At 37.6% G+C, this 20,737-nt stretch overlaps 1 protein-coding gene across 1 annotated transcript in view; it reads right to left on the bottom strand.

Annotated features, from left to right (window-relative positions):
- Window positions 1–20,737, bottom strand: part of LOC149537264 (uncharacterized) — a 114,098-nt gene that overhangs the window by 32,194 nt on the left and 61,167 nt on the right. Inside the window, exons 7-10 of the mRNA XM_089807602.1 lie at window positions 17,212–17,257; window positions 16,881–17,103; window positions 16,475–16,680; window positions 16,263–16,337 (exon numbers count right to left, since the gene is read on the bottom strand). Of these exons, the coding sequence (XP_089663728.1) occupies window positions 16,263–16,337; window positions 16,475–16,680; window positions 16,881–17,103; window positions 17,212–17,257 (550 nt within the window). The remainder of the gene's footprint in view (window positions 1–16,262; window positions 16,338–16,474; window positions 16,681–16,880; window positions 17,104–17,211; window positions 17,258–20,737) is intronic.

Genomic DNA, 20,737 nt, shown 5'->3' with positions numbered 1-20,737 from the left:
AGTAGGTCCTGTTGGTTCCCAAAACTGGAGATTGGAAATCCAAGAGCCTGCCACTTCTCTAATAGGATTCCACAATAAATTCTAGCCAACGAATGGGAATCACCTTGATTCCCCTGCACTTCAGGCTCCGCTACACCTAGGCAAGTAAACCTTCTCCTTGAACCTAATTACTTGGATCAGAGCTTTTCTAAAGCAAATTTAAGCTTCGATGTTCTCCGGATGGCAAGGTACATATTCTCCATAGTACATGATCAAATCATTTCCTTCTAAATCTTCTCCCTCAGCAAAGCTACCAATTGAAATTCTATTGCATAGAGTCACCACCACTTTCAAGGAATGTGTTGATCTTCCAGTTTCTCACTTCTAGCAGAGTACGCTTCCAATCAAACTAATACAACTACTTACCGATTCTGATCTGTGAAATTTGAAATTTTGGATAACTTCACAACACCTGTTGCGAGCAACTCTCCCCAGCAGAGTCACCAATCTATAGGTTCCCAAAACCGCAAATTGGAAATCCAAGAGCCTACCGCTTCTTCGATTGGATTTCATAATCAATTCTGGCCAACAAACCGGAATCACCTTGATTCTCCTGCACTTCAAGCTCCGCTACACCTAGGCGAGTCAACCTTCTCCTTGAACCTGATTACTTGGTTCAGAGCTTTTCTAAAGCGAATTTAAACTTCGGAGTTCTCAAGCTAGCAAGGTCATTGAACTCGATCAAAATAGGATTGACTATTGAATGTTTGAAATAATTGAATGAGTTGTATAATGTTTGTCAATAATGGATTTGAAATTTATACAAAGAATTTTATAGATTTTCCTAGTTCAAATATAAATCCAATACACCAGTGCTTTGACTTATTCGGGTAATAGAGTCAACTCCAATGAAGATTATAACATACAACTTTATAATGTTCTACGTACACAAACTATAAACACTTTAATGATCAAGAGGCAACGGATCAAATATATATATATATATATATATATATATATATATATATATATATATATATATATATATATATATATATATATATATATATATATATATATATATATATATATATATATACGCAATTCTAAACTAGTCGAGATTGTGCTTTAACTCCTAAGTTTGGGGAGACAAACTTGGACACAGATTCGGAAACAATTAAATATTTCACAATGTCTGCGATGATTGAGTTTAAAATGCCATAGATGACCACATTCACTTATCTGACATAAATTGTTTATGGAATTTTTTTAATAATAATTGCAAAGGACGAATCAACTGAAGTTTAATTCTCCATGCCTTCAAAAATAGACAGGCCCTTTATTTTATTATTAAAATAAAATAAATGAATAACATCATGAAGTCATATATAGTTCTCTTTATTCCTCCTTGCACAATAAAATATAAAATGCTTCTTCTTTGGATTTCGTTCTTTCTCGAATATCGAATATGTCTCTTGATTCTCCTTATTATCCCTATTTATATTTCAAATAAGAAGGGTCGTGACTTTAAATCTAAAAATCAAGTCTTCTTGAAAAATAATCAAACCTCTTCCTTTTACTAATACTATCGGAGCCTTTTAACACAAGCTTTCAATAATTAGATTTATCATTTGTTGCATATCCTTTGGAACTCTACGTTAAACTTTAGTATTTCCACCAATTGTTTCTATTTGGTCTGCAATACATGTGTTTATCAAAACTCCTGATGGCATCTGTATAGGTAAGGTTTTTGTCTGAATGACACGCCACATAGATTCTGGCTCATTTATCTCTGATATCATATGGTTTTTCCAAACATATCCACCGTATATTATTTGAATGGCTCCATAGTGACTAAACAGAGATGTCGTGTGACATATTAGCTTCATTTATTTTATCGAACTTTGTCGTAATTCTCTGACATATCCTTCGGCCCTATTCATGTTCGATCTTGTAAGAATTTGCCTTAGGGCAATATTCTCCCAACATCAAGAGGCTCAACACAAGCACAAAAAATAGACCAAAGTATGATCAATATAAAATGAGAATGCTCTCTATAATGTACAATACACGCTAGGAGTGCCTGTATATAAAGGCCTCTAAGATGCATCTAGAATGTTTCTAGAAGGAGCTAAGAGATAAGCACGACAACTAAGCACACGTCCTCCATTGTGCATGAATGTACGTGCATCAATGAGAGGATAAGTATGATAAGGTGTCACACATAAGAATGTTGTAGACACCATGTGCTTAATTGGAGTGCTAACTCCTGTGGTGTAGACACCATGTGCATAAATGAGGTGCAAACTCCTATGTTGTTAACATGACAACTCACAAGAGTATTCATACTCCTAGGTGACTAACTAAAAAATAATAAAATATGCATTAACCTAAGTAAACTTAAGTAAAGTGTAAATAGTGAATACTTATTTACACCAACACCCCCCCTTAAGTGCAACTTAGGGGAATGCACTTAAGCTTACGAATGCATGATGGGTCCCAGCTACAAGGCCATGTTAGATACCCATGTACAAAAGCAATGCTATATATACAATGTGATGCAATGCAATTTCTTGTAAAGCGGAGAAAGAGGGAAAACCTCATGGGAAAAACCCTCCTCCAAAAAGAGAGATATGTACAATAAAGAAGATGAGAGAGAAGAAGACCTCAGAAGAGAGAAGAGAGAAGTCAAGGGACTCCCCTTTTTGCAACATCCTACACCCCCAAGAGATCTCGCGAATAAGTGTACTTGACCTCGGTGAAGGGTTTGGTGAAGATATCTGAGACCTGCTCTGCTGTAGGACAGTACTATAATGCAATGATCTGCTCCTGTATCAGCTCTCTGATCTAGTGCATATGAACCTCGATGTGCTTGGTCCGCTAATGCTGAATTGGATACTTACAGATCTCAATAGCACTTTGATTGTCACAATGAATAACTGTAGGCTTAGGTAGATTGAATCCAAACTCCTCTAAGATATGTTGTAACCAAAGAGCCTCTGTAGCTGCATTGACAATGCCTCGATACTCAGCCTCTATGGAAGAAAGGGCAACATTATTCTGCTTTTTACTCTGCCAACGAATGGGGCCGAAACCAAGGTGAAACATGCAACCTGAAGTAGACTTGTGAGAATTAATGTCCCCTGCATAGTCTGAATCTGTGTATCCAACCAACTAAAGTCCTGTACCTATTGCATAATGAATCCCATGTGTATGTGTACCCTGTATGTAGTGCAAGATGCACTTGGTGGCCTTCCAATGAAGCTCATGTGGTTCTTGCATGAAGCGAGAAATCATGCCAACTGCAAAAGCTATATCAAGGCGTGCATGTGTCAAGTAGATAAGTCTGCCAACTAACTGTCTGTATAGTATACCATCAACAAGTGGAGTGGTGCACTTGGCCTCTAGCTTGACACCTGAAAGAAAAGGAGTAGGAGCAGGCTTGCAGTCACTCATGTGAAATCTAGAAAGCAAATCAAGAGCATACTTGGGTTGAGAAAGTGTGATCCCTGCTGAAGACTGTGTGATCTCAATACCAAGGAAGTACTGTAGCAAACCCAAGTCTGTCATAGCAAATATGTCCTGTAGAGAGGTCTTGACACTAGCGATGATGAATGAAGTGCTCCTTGTAATGATCAAGTCATCTACATAAAGCACGAGTATCAAATGTGAGTCGTCCCTCTGAAGAATGTAGACATTCAGATCAAAATGACACCTGGTGAATCCTGCTGAGAGTAGGAAGGAATCCATCTTAGCATACCAAGCCCGAGGAGCCTGCTTAAGACCATAGATAGACTTCTTCAATCTGCAAACCATAGTAGAATCCTGTACGAACCCCTGTGGCTGCTCCATTAAATCTCCTCGTGAAGATCACCATTCAAAAAGGCACTCTTAACATCCATCTGGTGTACAGCCCAACCATGAGCTGCAGCAATAGCTAGTGTTAGGTGAATGGAATTCATCTTGGCAACTGGTGCAAAAGCAAGGTTGCACGGGTACGTGGGTACGAGAACGAGAACCAGTACAGGAACGGGTACGGGTACGCATATTTTTCAAAATAGGGGACGGGGGTACGTGTGTATACCTAATTTTTTTCTATATAATTAATATTTTATGGAAAATATAAAAATCAAAATATATGTCATGAGTCATGACATTGAGCATTCAAAACAAGAAATTTGAAAATATGAGCCATAAGTCAAATTATAATATATATATATATATATATATGCTATTACTGAATGTTTAATGTTTAAAGTATTTTTCATAATAGGGGACGGAGGTACTTGGGTATGTCAAACTTATTTTAAAATTATACTTTTATATTTATAAAAAATCTGAAATTATGAGTCATGACAATGGTTTTTCAAAACAAGAACAGCGATAAAGTTTGCAAATGTAATTTATTGTTTCCAGTTTCAGATTTGTTATATGTTTGAAATAATAATACATGATAAATGCTTAGATGCATAACAAAGAAGGCAAACTTTAAACATGAACAAGAAGATCCTAAATCATATGACAATGACATATTGCAAATGATAAACTTATGACTTGAACAGTGATAAAGTTTATTGTTAATGAGTATCAAAGTTTCTAACTAATTTGGTATTGAATTAAGTTTGATAAACAACAAGCTAATACAAAAATTAAAAAACCAAAAAAAAAATCAGAATCTTAATCCAAGTCCTTAACTATGATGCTCTCCACCGAGTACCCGGTACGTGGGATACATGTACCCGGTACTTGGGTACGTGGGTACAAGTACCAAGGGTGTGGGTACGAGTACCCATGCAACCTTGTGCAAAAGTCTTTGTATAGTCAATACCTGGTACTTGCAAGAAACCTTTAGCTACTAGTTTGGCCTTATGCTTATAAATGCTTCCATCCGCTGCAAATTTGGTTCGATAGATCCACTTACACCGAACCACCTTTCTTCCCTTAGGAAGGGGAACTAAGTCCCAAGTGTTGTTTTTTATCAAGCAATTATATTCTTCCTCCATAGCCCTATCCTATTCTGGAATACCTGATGCTTCCTTAAATGACTCTGGATCTGAAGCAATGGCTATATATGCATGTGGAAATGACTTGTGTTGTGACCTAGTCCTCTAAGTGTCTTAAGGATTACCCACCAATGAACCTGTTGAATCAAGGATCTACTGTCCTTCGACTATTTGTGGACCTTGCAAAGGTGGTGGCCTATGAGTCAAAGTTGAAGGAATCTCATCTTCTGGGTCATTGTCATCACTATGCTCACCGTCCACGAAGGAGGAAGGAGGAGTTGAAGAAGCCAAACTTGGACAATTTTCTTCAAAATGAACACTCCTCTCATAAAAGATTTCGTGAGTCTCTGGATCCATGAGTTTGTATGCCTTGAGATGGTCAGGATATCCAACAAATATGCATAGTTTTCTTTGAGGTTCTAAAGCCTTTCGCTTTTGTGGAGGTATCCTTGCCCATGCTGGACAACCAAAAACTTAGAAGTGCTTTACACTTGGTTTTCTGCCACACCACAACTCAAAAGGTGTAATGCCATCCAAGGCTTTATGCGGACTTTTGTTTTGGATGTAATTGGCACAACACATGGCTTCTACCCAAAACACTTGATCTAGAGACTTATGTTGAAGCATGCAAGTGGTCATTTCCTTAAGGGTTCTATTCTTCCTTTCAGCAACACCGTTTCGTTGTGGCGTGTATGCAACTGAATGTTGAAGATCAATACCCTCGTGAGTGCAAAAGTCTATAAGCCTGGAGTTGACATATTCCCTGCCATTATCTGTTCGTAGAATCTTGATGGCTTGCCCTAATTTTTCTCAACTTGAGCTTTGAAGATGATGAACTTGTCAAATACTTCACTCTTATGAGTTGGGAAAAAGACCCAAGTGTATCGTGAAAAGTCATCAATAAAGGTTAGAACATAGTGGGCCTTCCCAAAAGATGGTACTGGAAAAGGACCAGCTACATCACTATGAACCAATTCAAGAACTGCATTTGCCTTCCAGGACTTCCCCTTGTCATATTTCTCTTCGAGATGCTTGCCTACTACACAACCTGGACATACACCCTCTGAATACTTGACTTGAGGTAGACCAATGACCATTTCCTTGCTGCTAAGTTGCTAAAGGTAGAAATAATTGAGATGTCCAAATCTCTTGAGCCATAGTTTACTTTAAGTGTTTGAATGAGTCAACAAGGCAAGAGAAGTGGACTTAGGCACAAAATGTGAGAAAGAATAAAGTCTTGTCTCATGATTTGCCTTTCCAACCGCCACCATTGAATCATCTTTGAGATTTTTCACCACAACGGTATCAGGGAGGAACTCTACTTTGTTGCCACATCCATAGTGAATAAATTGATAGATGGAGAGAAGGTTGGTGCTAAGGTTAGGAACATGTAGAACATCTTTGAAGACGCCATTGTCCAACTCAACATTGCCTTTCCCTTGAACTTCCACTTGAGTATCATTGCCCACATAGATGTAAGGTACAGGTGATGGTTTCATAGAGGAAAACTGCTCCCTTGAAGCACCCATATGATGTGTTGCTCCTGAATCAAGAACCCATTCCTCAACATTGTTTGTACTTGCAACTAAAGCTTGTCCCTTGCCTTTTGAAGTGGATGAAGATCCCTTGTCTTTATATGCATTTGGCACATCAATTTTGTGTTTCCTCATTAAGTTGACCAATTCATCAATCTGCTTATCCTTGCACTCATGTTCATCCTGACCATTCTTCTTACAATAGGAACAAGTTTTCTTCTCCTTCTTGTTGGAATTGTTCCCCTTTTGATTATTTTTGGAAGAAGACTTCCCTTGTTGTGAAGAAGACTGTTGAGTCGACGAAGATTGATTTGAGGAAGATTGTTGTTTTGAGGAGGATTGTTGCATGTCATCTTGTAGCTTAGCCTTCCACTGCTTTTGTTTCTTGTTGGAGTTTTTACCAATCGAATTCCCTTCATTTGCTACCAAGGCTTTGGTCTTGGAGGGCTGGAAAATTCCCATACCCACTAGATTATCATGTTCTAAGACCAGCATTTCTGAAAATTTCTCGAATGAAGGCTTAATGTAGGCACTACCCATCGTTAGTTTGTGAGTATTAAAACTGGAAACAAAAGGAGCATATTCAGGTGGAAGATGAGTCATGATATGCTTGATCATCTTTCCATCCTTGATGGGTTCACCACAATCCTTAAGCTATGCCCTATAGTTGTCTGCTTGGGTAAGATAGTCTTTGATGGTGTCGAAACTCCTAGGATCCAACTTGAGAAGTTTATCCTCAATAATGTAAGCCATATCTTCATTTAATGCCCCATACAAAGCTTCCAGTTTAGCCCAAACCTCTGTTGGAGTGGTGAGCTTCCTAACGTGATACTTGACGGGATCTAAGATATGTTTCAACAAGATACCTAGGGCCATCTCTTGTTTGGATTCCTAGTCTTTTTTTCTTTGCTGCACCAGTAACATAATGCAGTAAACCTTTTTCTACCAATGGTTCCTTAATGTTGTCTTTCCAAGTAGCATAATTATGTGGAGTTAACTTTGACAAAGAACCCATAATGCAAGAGCACAAGATCAAGGAGACATAGTACGCAGTACACACCCCCCCTTTCACTCAATCAAGAAATCCCCCCCCCTAAATGAATGATTTTGGCACTTTATAAGTAGTGTGTTTACAATAGGCCACTTGTAAAAATGGACAAAGTGGGCGTCTGATTTTGCTGATTACAACCTCTGTAGAGAGTACAAATGTGGAACTTTACAATGTAGCTCAAAGATACAACAATTATGAAGCAACGCAATGCAAAACAGGACCTATTTTTGAAAGTGGTATTTTTGTCCACACACGCCTACAATCTGATAGCAGATCTAGAATGTAGACAAAAAAACTATGCACTTTCAAAAAAAACGAAACTTGAAAAGGAGTCCAGATGAGCCCGTACGGTGTGTTTTAAGTTGCAAAATGCAGGATTGGACAGGTACAGTTACCAAAAAACGCTATTTGTGACAAATTCGTGCACCAAAACCAAAAAACAGCTACACCACTGAAAAGTTTAGAAATTTCTACCCAAAATCAAAAAAAATTGCACCTAATTTGGAGTCTGGATGTCGAAGTTATGGCCTCTCAAAGTCGGGCTGCTAAATCAAAACTGCATCTGAAGAGGGGTTTGGAGAGGAAAACACAAGCTTAAATTTGACGGTCAAACGGCTGTCGCAACAGTTCAAAATTGTCCTGGTATGATGGTCAAATGGCCGTCAAGTTTAGCCTAGTAGTTTGCTGACATCAGCAAACCTAGATGAGGTCAGCATGACGTCATGATGATGTCAACATCGTATGGTTCTGTACAGCTGGGTCGGGGTGTGACTACCTGGCCCCTGTACAAAAAAAAAATATCTTTGCACGCCCAACTGGGCATAAAATTTCGAAAAAAAATCCGAAAAATACAAAGAAATAGCAGAATTACAGATCTGAAAATTAATTAACCAAATCGAACAATGACCATACCAAATTTGCAAATCGAGCCTTCAGGTTCTGGTTTGCAAAAGAAATTTGCCTCACGATCAACTATGGCCTAAAATAAGCAAATTTATAGCCGATTTTCACCAAATTGATGCTCCGAACGCAATGGCAAGGTCTGCTTCGGCTCTAAATGCTCCCAATTGCTGTTGATGCTCTGGATCTGAATCGGGTCCCTTTGAGAGATGAAGCAACAAGGTTTCCAATGGCTATGTGACAAGAATCTCCCTCATCTCTGATACCATGTAAGAATTTGCCTTAGGGCAATATTCTCCCAAGATCAAGAGGCTCAACACAAGCACAAAAAATAGACCAAAGTATGATAAATATAAAATGAGAATGCTCTTCTCTGTAATGTACAATACATGCTAGGAGTGCCTGTATATAAAAGCCTCTGAGATGCATCTAGAATGTGTCTAGAAGGAGCTAAGAGATAAGCACAACAACTAAGCACACGTCCTCCATTGTGCATGAATGTACGTGCATCAATGAGAGGATAAGTATGATAGGTGTCACACACATAAAAATGTTGTAGACACCATGTGCTTAATTGGAGTGCTAACTCCTATGGTGTAGACACCATGTACATAAATGTAGACTCCAATTATTAGATACCATGTACCTAAATGTTTTATTTGCATAAATCCTCTTCCAACCTATAGTAAAAACTAAGGCAAAGGTAGAATTAGAGGGTCTAGTCCTAGAAGTCTGTAATGAACATGATTTTGCATCCTCTCTCAATATGTCTAACTCAGTCTATGGCTCCTCGTCCATCCTAAATGTAGCCCTACCTCTAGCTTCTCCTAGCACTAACAATGACTACTTATTCAAATCAATGTTATGCAATGTGAAACTAAATACATCACCCGCCCTCCTCCATAGCCTGCCTCTCCAAATCATTAATGTCATCTTCTTCAAAAACCACCACAAGTCCACCTCAAATCTGCCTCAAATCGATAGCAATCAGTTTGCAAGTGTTTGGTGTACAAGGGTTTGGAAGACTATTTTCCCCTTCTCGAAAAAATACAAGAGAAAAGATGAGAAATGAAATTAATTTGGGACGCTTTTTTGCCTTTAAGTCTATATTTTGATTTTCCCATTCCATTACATTCAAACTATATATTCAAACTCTTTTTATCCTCATCCTTATGTTGTTTATATTCCTTTCTCACTATTCCATCTGTCTTAGAAGAACACGATTCACATGAAAAATAGCAGTGATCTCTTAATTGCTGAAGCCAAAAGTCCTTCAAACACTGATTGGGTGTTTTAAGTTTTTTGATGTTCACTCCATAACTCATACCCCATCCATATATATATATATATCCCTTCTTTAATTCATAAATAAACTCCAGTGCTCATATATATCCCGTTGGAGAGTAATGATTAAATACATCTTTTCCTAAAGAGTTAGATAGTTTCTAATGATTTTATTGTTATGAGGTAGATGAGTTGAAATATTACTTTAGAGTTGGATTATATAAGGGACTATATAAACATCTAGATATATTTTTGAGCAATTAATTATTTGAATGGATTATATTAAACATATAATTATATACATATAAGATATATTAATATTGTAATTACAGTTTTATTTTTTATTTTTTTATTTTATTGGTAATTATTTAGTATTTATTAAATTATTAATTAATCAATTAATTAACTAACTAATATTACGGAACTAATTGGTAAATACTTGCTTGCTATTAACAGAGACCAGACGGTCAATTTATACAAAAGAATGAAATGATGTTTCCTTAGGAAACAATCGTAAAGAATAGAAACATTTTATTCTAGAGAAAGCAAAAAACAAAAAGAAACTAAAGCTAATTAGATATTTACAATAAACAACGATTAACTAATAATAGATGACTTATCTATTATTGTAATACCCTCCCTTAATGGTTAATCTATCTAGAACACCACTGTCCTCTGAATTTGACATAATTATCAGGACCAAGAGGCTTGGTGAGAATGTCTGCAATCTGATTTGTGGTAGGCACATACTATAAATCTATAGTCTCGTCTTCGACCAGTTGTCATATGTAATGACAGTGAACATCCACATGCCTGGTTCGTTCATGGAAGACTGAATTTTGCGCTAACTTGATAATGCCTTCGTTATCAACAAATAGAGTAGTTGGTCATGCTGGTGACATCTACATATCCCCAAGCATCCAACGAAGCCAAACAGCTTCACATCCTGCCTTAACAATCCCTCTGTATTCGGCCTCTATAGAGGAGAGAGAAACTACCGGCTGCTTCTTACTGGTCCATGTAATTGCACCGGATCCCAAACTGAACACATATACAGATGTTGACTTCCAATCTAAATCTGTGAACCCACTGAGTTTAGGATTAGAACTTCGAGAGTACATAAGTCCATAATCTGAAGTGCCCTTTACATAACGAAGCACATGCTTGCTGCCATCCAATGATCAGCCTTAGGAGCTATCATAAAGCATGAAATATAGCTAATTGCGAAGCTAATATCAGGCCTAGTAGCAGAGAGGTAGATGAGGCTGCCTACTAGTTGCCTGTATGTAGTATCATCAACAGAAAGAGAATCAGACTTTGTTGATAACTTGAGACCTTTCTCCATAGGTGTAGATGTAGGTTTACAATCCTCCATACAAAATTTGTCTAACAAGGCCCTGGCATATTTGCATTGAGAGATGAATATACCAGAAGATTGTTGCCAAATTTCAACACCTAGGCAATAATGCATGAGCCCAAGGTCAGTCATATCAAAAAACTGGCATAAATTCTATTTGATTCCTTGAATCAAAGATGCCGAACTACCAGTGATGATCAGATCATCCACATAAATAACCAAAAGGATGATGTCACTGTCAGTAGTCTTGAGTCTGAAGAACTCCTCTTGAAGCCTTGATCACTGAGGTACCTGATGGTCTTTACCAGCAACCTTGAAACCAGGAGGTTGCGTTATGTAGACCTCTTCATGGAGATCACCATTTGGGAAAGCACTCTTGACGTCCATCTGATGAACCTTCCAGCCAAACTGTGCTGCCATAGCTAGGACTAATCTAATGGTGCTCATCTTTGTAGTAGGAGCAAAGGTCTCCTCATAATCAATGCCCTGACGCTGAGAAAAGCCCTTCGCCACTAATCGAGCTTTGTACTTCAACAGGGTTTGGTGTTCAAATGTCATGGCATGTTCCCACTCTGGAATTCCTTTAGCCTCGGAATATGTTTGAGGTTCAAACACACTGTGAATGTTGGCCATGAGAGAAAAGTTAACAAAATCTATAGCTTTGCTCTTTTTCCGAGTAGTTCTCCCATCAATGAGCTCATCATCACGAAGATCAGCAAGTGTCTTAGCCCACCACTTAGGCCGGATAGGAGAATGACTAACATTGGTACTAGGAGATGCTTGATCTACAAGATCCTCATCAGAAGAATTTGGATCAAACTCAGGTGAAGCATCTACAAATCGAGGTGATCCTGCAGGAGAAGCCGGAGGTGTCTGTATAGGAATCAATAGAATAACTGGAGCTACAGGAGCTACTGGAGCCCTCCCATTAGGTGGACCTAACGAAAGCCGAACTCCCAAATAATGAGCCATCACAGGCTGGTATGTTGGATCAAGAACAGGAGAAACATGCATGAATAGTCCTCGCTGCTCATCAAAGACTACATCTCGACTATAGATGAGACAAGATGTCTCAACATTGATCAGGCGGTAGGCTTTGTGAATACTGCTATATCCAGCAAGCATGAGTTTCTGACTCTTGGCATCCAACTTGGTGCGTGAAACATCGGGGATCCAAACAAAAGCAAGGGACCCAAAAACCTTTAGGTGACTGATTCTGGGCTTGCGACCTAACCAGGCCTCTTCCTAATTTTTACCTTTGACAGCCATTGTGGGTGACCAATTCAACAGATAAATTGCAGTGTTAACTGCTTCTGCCCAAAACTTCTTCGGAACATGTCTGTGTTCAAACATGGATCAAGCCATCTCGGTGATTATCCTGTTCCGACATTCAACTACATTGTTTTGTTGTGCCATGTGGGGTGTAGTTAATTTGTGTTTGATGCCATGTGTATCCAAGAAGCTGGAAAAAACATTAGAACAAAATTCCCCACACTATCTAATCTAAGAGTAATAATAGATTTCCTAGACTCTTTTTCAACTAAAGGTTTAAACTTCTAAAATTAAGGAAATGCATCTAATTTCTTTCTAAGGAAATACACCCCCACATTTTTCTACTAAAATCATCAACAAACAACAGAAAATACCTAGACCCAAGAACAAGAGTGGCCATAGGGCCGCAGGTATCGGCAATGTACAAGCTGAAGTACCTAAGAAGCTCGCCATGAGTCGCCACTGATAAAAGGTGTGCAATGTTGCTTCCCAACCTGACATGCGTCACAAACTCCAAGCTGTTGAGTCTAGGTCTCTAGCAATCCAAGAAAAAGCTCATCCCGGGCAAGCTGTGAGAGATAATGCACATTTAAGTGCCCATATCGTTGATGTCAAAGTGTGCTTACAAAAGACCACCGAGCAGCCATAGCTAAGTCCTGAGAATCACTAGAATAAGAAAGTCTAAAAAGACCATGATCCTCAAGGCCCACTACAACAGTAGACTTAGTCGCCTGATCAGTGATGGTGCACTGATGTGAACTGAAGGTGACTGCCAAGTGTGGAGAATCTCGCAGCAATTGACTGACTGAGAGTAGATTTAGTTTCATCCCTGGAACACAGTACACATCAAGGAATATGAGATTCCTCCCAACAGACTAAATCTAAATGTTGCCTTTATCAACAACCGTGTACTCTTCTCCACCACCAAAAATAACAGAGTCTAAACATGGCTAGTAGTCAGAAAACTAGTCTCTGCGGTGAGTGAAATGACGAGAGGCACCTAAATCAATGTACCAGGCAGACGACTTCACATGATCTGCAAGTCTTTTAGCCATGAAGGCATAAAAGGCAGATTTCGCCTGCTAAGTGTGCTCTGCACTGTTCGCTTTGGGTTGTGAACCTGATTGCTTAGACTATGCAGCTAAGCATTTCTGACATTCATCCTTCATGTTTCCAAACTTGTGGCAGTAGTTGCATTGAATGTTCTTTTGGGAACCATCTGATGCTGGAGCAGATGACTTCTGCTGAGATGGCTGTTGAAACTTGCCTTTATCCTTCTAAAAGGTTTTCGCAGCAAAGGCTTGCTCTATGGAAATGGAACTGGAGCTACTACCGAACTGTTATTTCCACCAATCTTGCTGAAGCAACAGGGTGCAGAGATCAGTGAACTTCAAATCAACACTAGAAGATGTGATGTTGAGAGTTTTGATAAAATGCTCGTAGGATTTTGGAAGAGTGATAACCACAATATCCTCTTCCTCCATCTGGCGACCGATGACAAGTAATTGATCACGGATTTTCTGAATCCAATTCAGGTGTGCCTGGAGCGAAGTGCACTCATCCATGACAATAGAAAACAAAGTGTTTTTCAGAAAGAAGGCTCTGCTTTTGTCAAAAGTCTCATGAATACTTTTGAGTTGTGTCCAGATCTCGGCAGCTATTTTGCTGAATGGAATCTAAGAAAGCTGATCATCAGCCACCGATAATTTGAGAACCAACACTGCCTCTCGATTATTCAGATCCCATGTATCTTGATCAAGACTCGGAGAAGTCAGACGCTTCGTAACACCCAGAACAAGTTGATCGATGTTCTGATATTCAAAAATTGCAATGATCCGCTACTTCCAGGTGCCATAATTTCAACCATTGAATTTGGAGTTATGCTCGAGCAGAATGTTTGTAAGAGATGCCATAGCACGTTTTCCAATGAAATCTGAGAAGATCTATAAAGGCTCGTTCTTCGAGAAAAAAATACGGAAGACCCAAAAAAATTGGAGAGTGACCCAGAAGAGAGCTTGAAAAATCTAAAAGGAATATGCTATCGGTTTCTAGATCCACCGGCTCAAAAATTGAGGCACAAAAATCGAGGCACCCAGAAAAACGAACAACCCAATTAAGCTCTCGAAAAACCCACCAAGAATCTTTAACCCAAAAAATTTGAAGCCCAAAAATTAGGGTTTCAAGCAAAACCCTAGCCAGCAGCCAATGAAGGTTTTGAGTGCTGACAAATGGTCAATTTTTGCACAAACCATGATTTGCAGGTAGAGATGAGACTGGGGAGTTGAGATTGGCCTTTGAAAAATGGCAATTTGACCTAGAAATACTTCAAAAAAGATGCACGAATGTGGGGAGAACAGCTGCAAAACAAATCCAATTTGCAGACACGATTTGAAGATTTAAGCCAAACACGAGCTACAAAAGATATCAAACACGGGTTGCAGGGTGAAGGCACAATTTCAACCAGTTGTGAGCAAGTAAAAAACAACCACGATTTGCAGATAGATGTGATTTTCCAGTCACGAATTGCAAGGAAAAAATCGTGATTTGGAGAGAACAAACTTGCGACTTTTCCAATACACAATTTGCAAATAGGCTTCAAACCCAAATTCGTGATTTTAGGCTGATTCAAATTTCTCCAGGCAGAAAATCCTATCCAGGTTTTAGAGAAATTAACTGAAAAAATTTTGAAAAAATTTAAACAAATAATTTCAAGAAAAATTTAAGTATTAGCTCTGATACCACCATATTACGCAAGTAATTGGTAAATACTTGCTTGCTATTAATAGAGACCAGATGGCTAGTCTATACAAAAGAATAAAACGATGTTTCCTTAGGAAACAATCATAAAGAATAGAAACATTCTATTCTAGAGAAAGCAAAAAACGAAAGCAAACTGAAGCTAATTAGATATTTACAATAAATAACCATTAACTAATAATAGACGACTTATCTATTATTGTTATAACTAATTTATTTCTCTATCATTTTTTATCATTTTTTATTTAAATCTTATTTCAAAACAAGGATATCACCTATTACTTATTCTTCAGTCTTTCTGTGGAAAGTCTAAATCAATTTTTTATTTGCCACATTTGTCATTTTGGCTCGTAGAGACTTCATTATATGGGTGTGAAATATATGAAAATTTGAAAATATCACAATAGGGCTTAATCCAAAAGACATGACATTCAAGGAACATCTCAAGGCATATCTCTTGCTATATCAAAAGCAAATAAACTGAAATACCCCATCCATGTACAGGTCAACCGACCCCAACCAAGCCATCATTACTCATTCAAATGGCACAATGATTGAAATGAAGGAAAGTGTGCAAGAAATATCTATATGATTTTGATGAAAAGAAGCACAAGATAATGACAAAATGCAAATTTGGAAATTTAGCTAAAATGATTGACTATCAAATAATAGTGAGTGGCTAAGAGTATCATAATCATTTTCATCTATGATGGTGATGTTAATAACAGTCAAGATATATTTACAGATCCCTTATTTATGGAACTGGCTTCCACATTCCTATCCTTAAACTCATACCCACACCTCTTAGTGCTACAGATAAGATTTATAAGTATATATGCATGACATGAGGAACAGGTCGTGTGTACATAAATGAGGGACATGCAAACGCAGCTTAAAACACGTAATGAAGCAAAAATATCCAGATCGCAAGTTGTAAACACAACCAACAAAACAGTTTATCCCCTATGCGAGAGTACAAGGATGTTTAACATCTAGGAAGAATGTCAAAGGCGATATTGATATCTCCTATGTCAAGGAGGTTGTTTAAAGCCTGAAGAGCAACCATAAAACAAAATTTACCTCCAAAAACGAAAAAATGCTGATTTAACTCCATTATAACTCACCCAGAGCTTTGGGCATGCAAAAGCCGAGCTTGCTCCTCTCTGCTACCTTCATCGATGCACCACCAGCCCAAAAGCCTGCAGCCACCACTGAACTGTGAATATCCCACACATTGATGATTGAACCACATCTTGCAATCAATGTCAAGTCCTTGCTTCAGTAAGTGTGTGAATATGTGGATAGAAATGGCATGTCCATAGAAATTGCTTTTTACCTGGATCCATGATGCAGAAAGCCAAAACAATCACGGAACTTTGCAAACATTCTAAAAGCCAATGCTGTATTGTTCCCGCTGCGTAGCAAAAGTACAATTTTTTCTACAAAGCGTGACAGAGAAAATAGGACAGCCACACCTTGGACAAGGAAAAGCGGAATGAAGATTACATGGGCAGGAATATGCCGAGCAGTCTTGGGTGTACCCTGAGGCAAAATAATTTAAAGGGTCAGGGACCTTTAAAAAATTGGTATACAATTAGCTTGCAAAGTGACCTTGTTGGAATCATGGGAAACTTAATGAAGATAAAGATAATGCCAATCTCTAATGCTATCAGAAAACAATGCATGTCCTGGAAACCATTTGATCATTAATCATTGGAAATACACAACATGCTAAATCTAACCTCTAAACGCATGCAGAGAAGTATCTGAAAAATGACCACGGGAATTTTCATAATATGTCCTCCAATGTTCTGCAACCCACAAATGCCATCCTCATAGTGGTTTTCTCTGGAAGAAGCTTGCCTGTTTATAGAGGATGTGCTTGCTCCTCCGGACTGATGCTCTCTATGGATGCAAGGATTGGACCACTTTGTACACACAAGAAAAGCAAAGCATTCCGCAATTCTATCGTCCAGAAACAAAACCAATTTAAAAACAGCAATTAAAAAATCATATTAACAAGTCCAAGGCTTGTGTCTCAGCAAAGGAACAGACAGTGGACTGAAAGCATACCCATAGTTTATAAATAAGTCCCACCAACCCAAGGAACCTACATCGCCTGCATTGAATTGAAAATATCAGCATAATAATCAGCATCAATACTACAAGTGAAAAGAAAATAATTAATGATCAAAACAGAAAGCAACAAAATATTTATAACTAAACTCGACATACAAGAAGGCTGCATCAACTTCGCTAGAATACGGATAAAAAGACCATATAAGTTGCCACATAAAAACTGTACTTCAATATGCAGATTGTAGAAAGGGGAAATTATAAGGCCATTTAGGATACGAAGATGGACTATGGCTTCTTTATTAGTTTTATAGAGAGTAAATATACAGCTGTTTTTAAATTCGAAGCTTTTACTTTAGTGGGCAGATCAGAATTGAAGAAATTTCACTGAGGATTTTAAAGCCTTATTTAATCATCCCTAGTTTGTAACTACAACTATATTAGGATACCAAAGAACTAGTGGTGTATGCTCTGCACTTCTGATACAAACCATTTTCTGCTTACCCTGCATATACATTAAAAAGAGAAACTATTCTTGAATATTACATTGCTATGAAAGCGAGTCGAGCTCTAGAGTTCTATCATGATTAAGATAGGTTATGGAGTATGGCCATCAACAAACCTCCCATGGAGGATAACATTATTGTTCTTCCTGAAATGGAAATCTACCTCACAAAGTTTTGTTCACCCAATTTCCAGAATATCTCACATCCAATTAAAAACTTATAAAAACTATATTTTACCAATAGAAGCCCTCCAATAAATCTTTTTAAAAATTTAAAACCCACTGGAAATGATTTCACAAAACATAAAAAAAAATGGAAAATGCGGTCCTTGGGACTTGTATCCGTTTGAACCTATTATGGTCAAAAGAATTCAATATCTAAACCCAGATATCACATGAACAATAATGGCGATCAATAAATATGATCTGGAAACAAACAAAAAAATATAAACAAATCAATTACTCCTAGAGACACCAATTCAAAAAATCAGAAAAGCAGGCTGGTCCACCTGCCCTTATTCTGTGGTTATTTACTGTTATCCTCATGGAATTGAAAGAATCAAAAATCAAAACTTTTTCTGATGGTATTTTGTAAAAGGCATGAAGCGTCCTCTTAATTTCATTTCAGCTCCTTCCAAGGTGACACAGAGTACTTGATGACACTTGGTGGTCCAATATCAGTTAATAAATTTGTATTTAATTTGTTTGCACGTTTTATTTTTTAACCAAATTTATTATGTTAATGTCGTCTTATGATATTTAAAGGATGCTTGCAAACATATTTGTTCTATCATATCACTTGTTTGGGGGGTAATCAAGCATGTGGATAAAAACTATCATAGTCTTGGAAAGATTAATGAAACTTTTGACAACATACTCGACCGAACGAAACAAGCAATTCATGACAAGGATCCACAATTACAAAGAGTGTAACAAGCTATAAATGAGTATGTTGATCAACTAGAAACAGATATAAGTTTTGGTGAAGGGTCACAACTCACAATATCATCATGAGCCACGTGAAGGTTGCATGTGCCTTGATCAAGCCAAAAAGCATTACCAACCTTTGTCTCTAATGCAACCTTCCAAATAACCCTGATATCCACTAGAACTTGGAGGTAACTAGACTTGAGATAGATCTTGCTGAAATATAGTGAATTTGAGTGCTGGTCCAAAACATCAAACTAATGCAAGTTAGGGAATACCCACTTTTCAGAATGATCTTGTTAGGGACAAGGTTATCAATGAAAAGACGCTACAAACCATATCTTCAGCACAAAAACAATCACACAAGCATGATAAGGAACTTAATGATAAGGAAAAATGTAAAATATTTTAGCCTCCATCAAGACACTGTTTTCTTGTTGTACTGAAACTTCAGGCTACTGTCATTACCTTACAAAAATAGTGAGTTACAAGTGTGTACTAACTATGCAAACCATGAGTGCCACAGACACTTTGTTTGTGATAGAAAAGAAGATACAATTATCAAACTTGACAGATCAATATTGCGGCTTGGCTCTGTAAATAGCATCTTACCAATACAAGTAAGGCTTGCCAAGAAGACGTTGCAAACTAAGGAGTAGATCATATAAAGTAGAATCTTCCACGTGCGATTTCATCCTCAAACATGCATTAATAAATCATTTTGTGCTCTTGTGCTTATTGAAAGAATCCAAGCAAGATTTAGATGTCTCCATCACAAGGCAATGACAAATACTATAGTAACTTGTGTAATGTATTCTCCTAGATCCAAGTATTGATGATCGCATCCACTCTCATTCTTAGCATTGATGGTTTACAACTTGACAATGATATTCAAACAAGTTCAAAGATTATGATTTGTAATTTAAATTTACTCATTCTTCTGCATGACATTCTTAAACATCATGATGTTGGACCTTCTCGTGACTAACCCCACTGCTTATCATTCCCTTTGTCTACTGAAGTAGTCATTAATGAATTAGAAAAACAGATACACATTGAAAGTTTAATACTGTCAAAGGTGATTTTGATCATTCCATGGGGATTTCTCAAGAGGGGCAAAGAGTTGGATTTATCCATTTATGTGATGCTTTTTTCCTAATTTGCCCTAGCACCACCAGTGCAACAAATTAGAGTCAGGTTTACATCCATGTGATAAAGCAACTAAAAATTTGAATTATACAACCAAAGCAATATATACAAATATTCATATACACATATATAGGATTAGGCATCGTATCACATTTCTGGATTATCGATAAAATTCCACAAACATATTAGAGTTTCGAAGGAGAGATATTATGGGTCTGCCCAAAGCTATTTCTACACCAAGTTCAGGAGGTAATGTCCACCACAACCCTCTCATTTGGCAGCTCGTACATGTATTGTAGATCCTGCTTCATCTTCCAGAAAACACACTCCACTTTCCGGAGTTGGAGGTACATCATAAATGAGTTCCTTATCACTTCAGCATAAAGACCGTCTAGTCCATTCTAGGATAGCTGATAGTTTTGGCAACCCCTTTTGCTTACACCTCACGACCTTCCTTTCAAGATGGGATCCAAACAGTTGCACTCATCCACATGAGCAATTTAATCATCCATGATAACAATCACATAATTGTAGCACTGATAATTATATATATATATATATATTGATGTATATGAGCATTGTTGATGTTTGTAAATGTAGGTGGTATCCTAATTACCTTCATGGTGCTATTTCATATACTTGCATTTGGAAATATGAAGAAATCTGAGTTTTAGTGTATGAAGAGACGTCTGTTTGGAAATATGAAGAAACATGAGTTTTAGTGTATGAAGATACATGTGAAGAGACATGTGTTTAAATAACAAAAAATAAGGGAGTTTCTCTCATTTATTAGTTTAAGTATCTATTGCAGATTGTAATGAGTATTTTTGAAGGCAGTCTGTATGTGTTGTTTATCATGATGAATATTGTTTTGTATTTGGATATCATCATCTGGGTAGAATAATACCATTTATGAATGAGTGGAGTTTTAATTTTCTCAAG

The sequence above is a fragment of the Cupressus sempervirens genome, chromosome 10 (genome assembly GCF_028749045.1).
Source record: "Cupressus sempervirens isolate cs-2001-9-10 chromosome 10, ASM2874904v1, whole genome shotgun sequence".
Taxonomy (NCBI): domain Eukaryota; kingdom Viridiplantae; phylum Streptophyta; class Pinopsida; order Cupressales; family Cupressaceae; genus Cupressus; species Cupressus sempervirens.
This window is presented reverse-complemented; position numbering and strand designations above follow the sequence as displayed.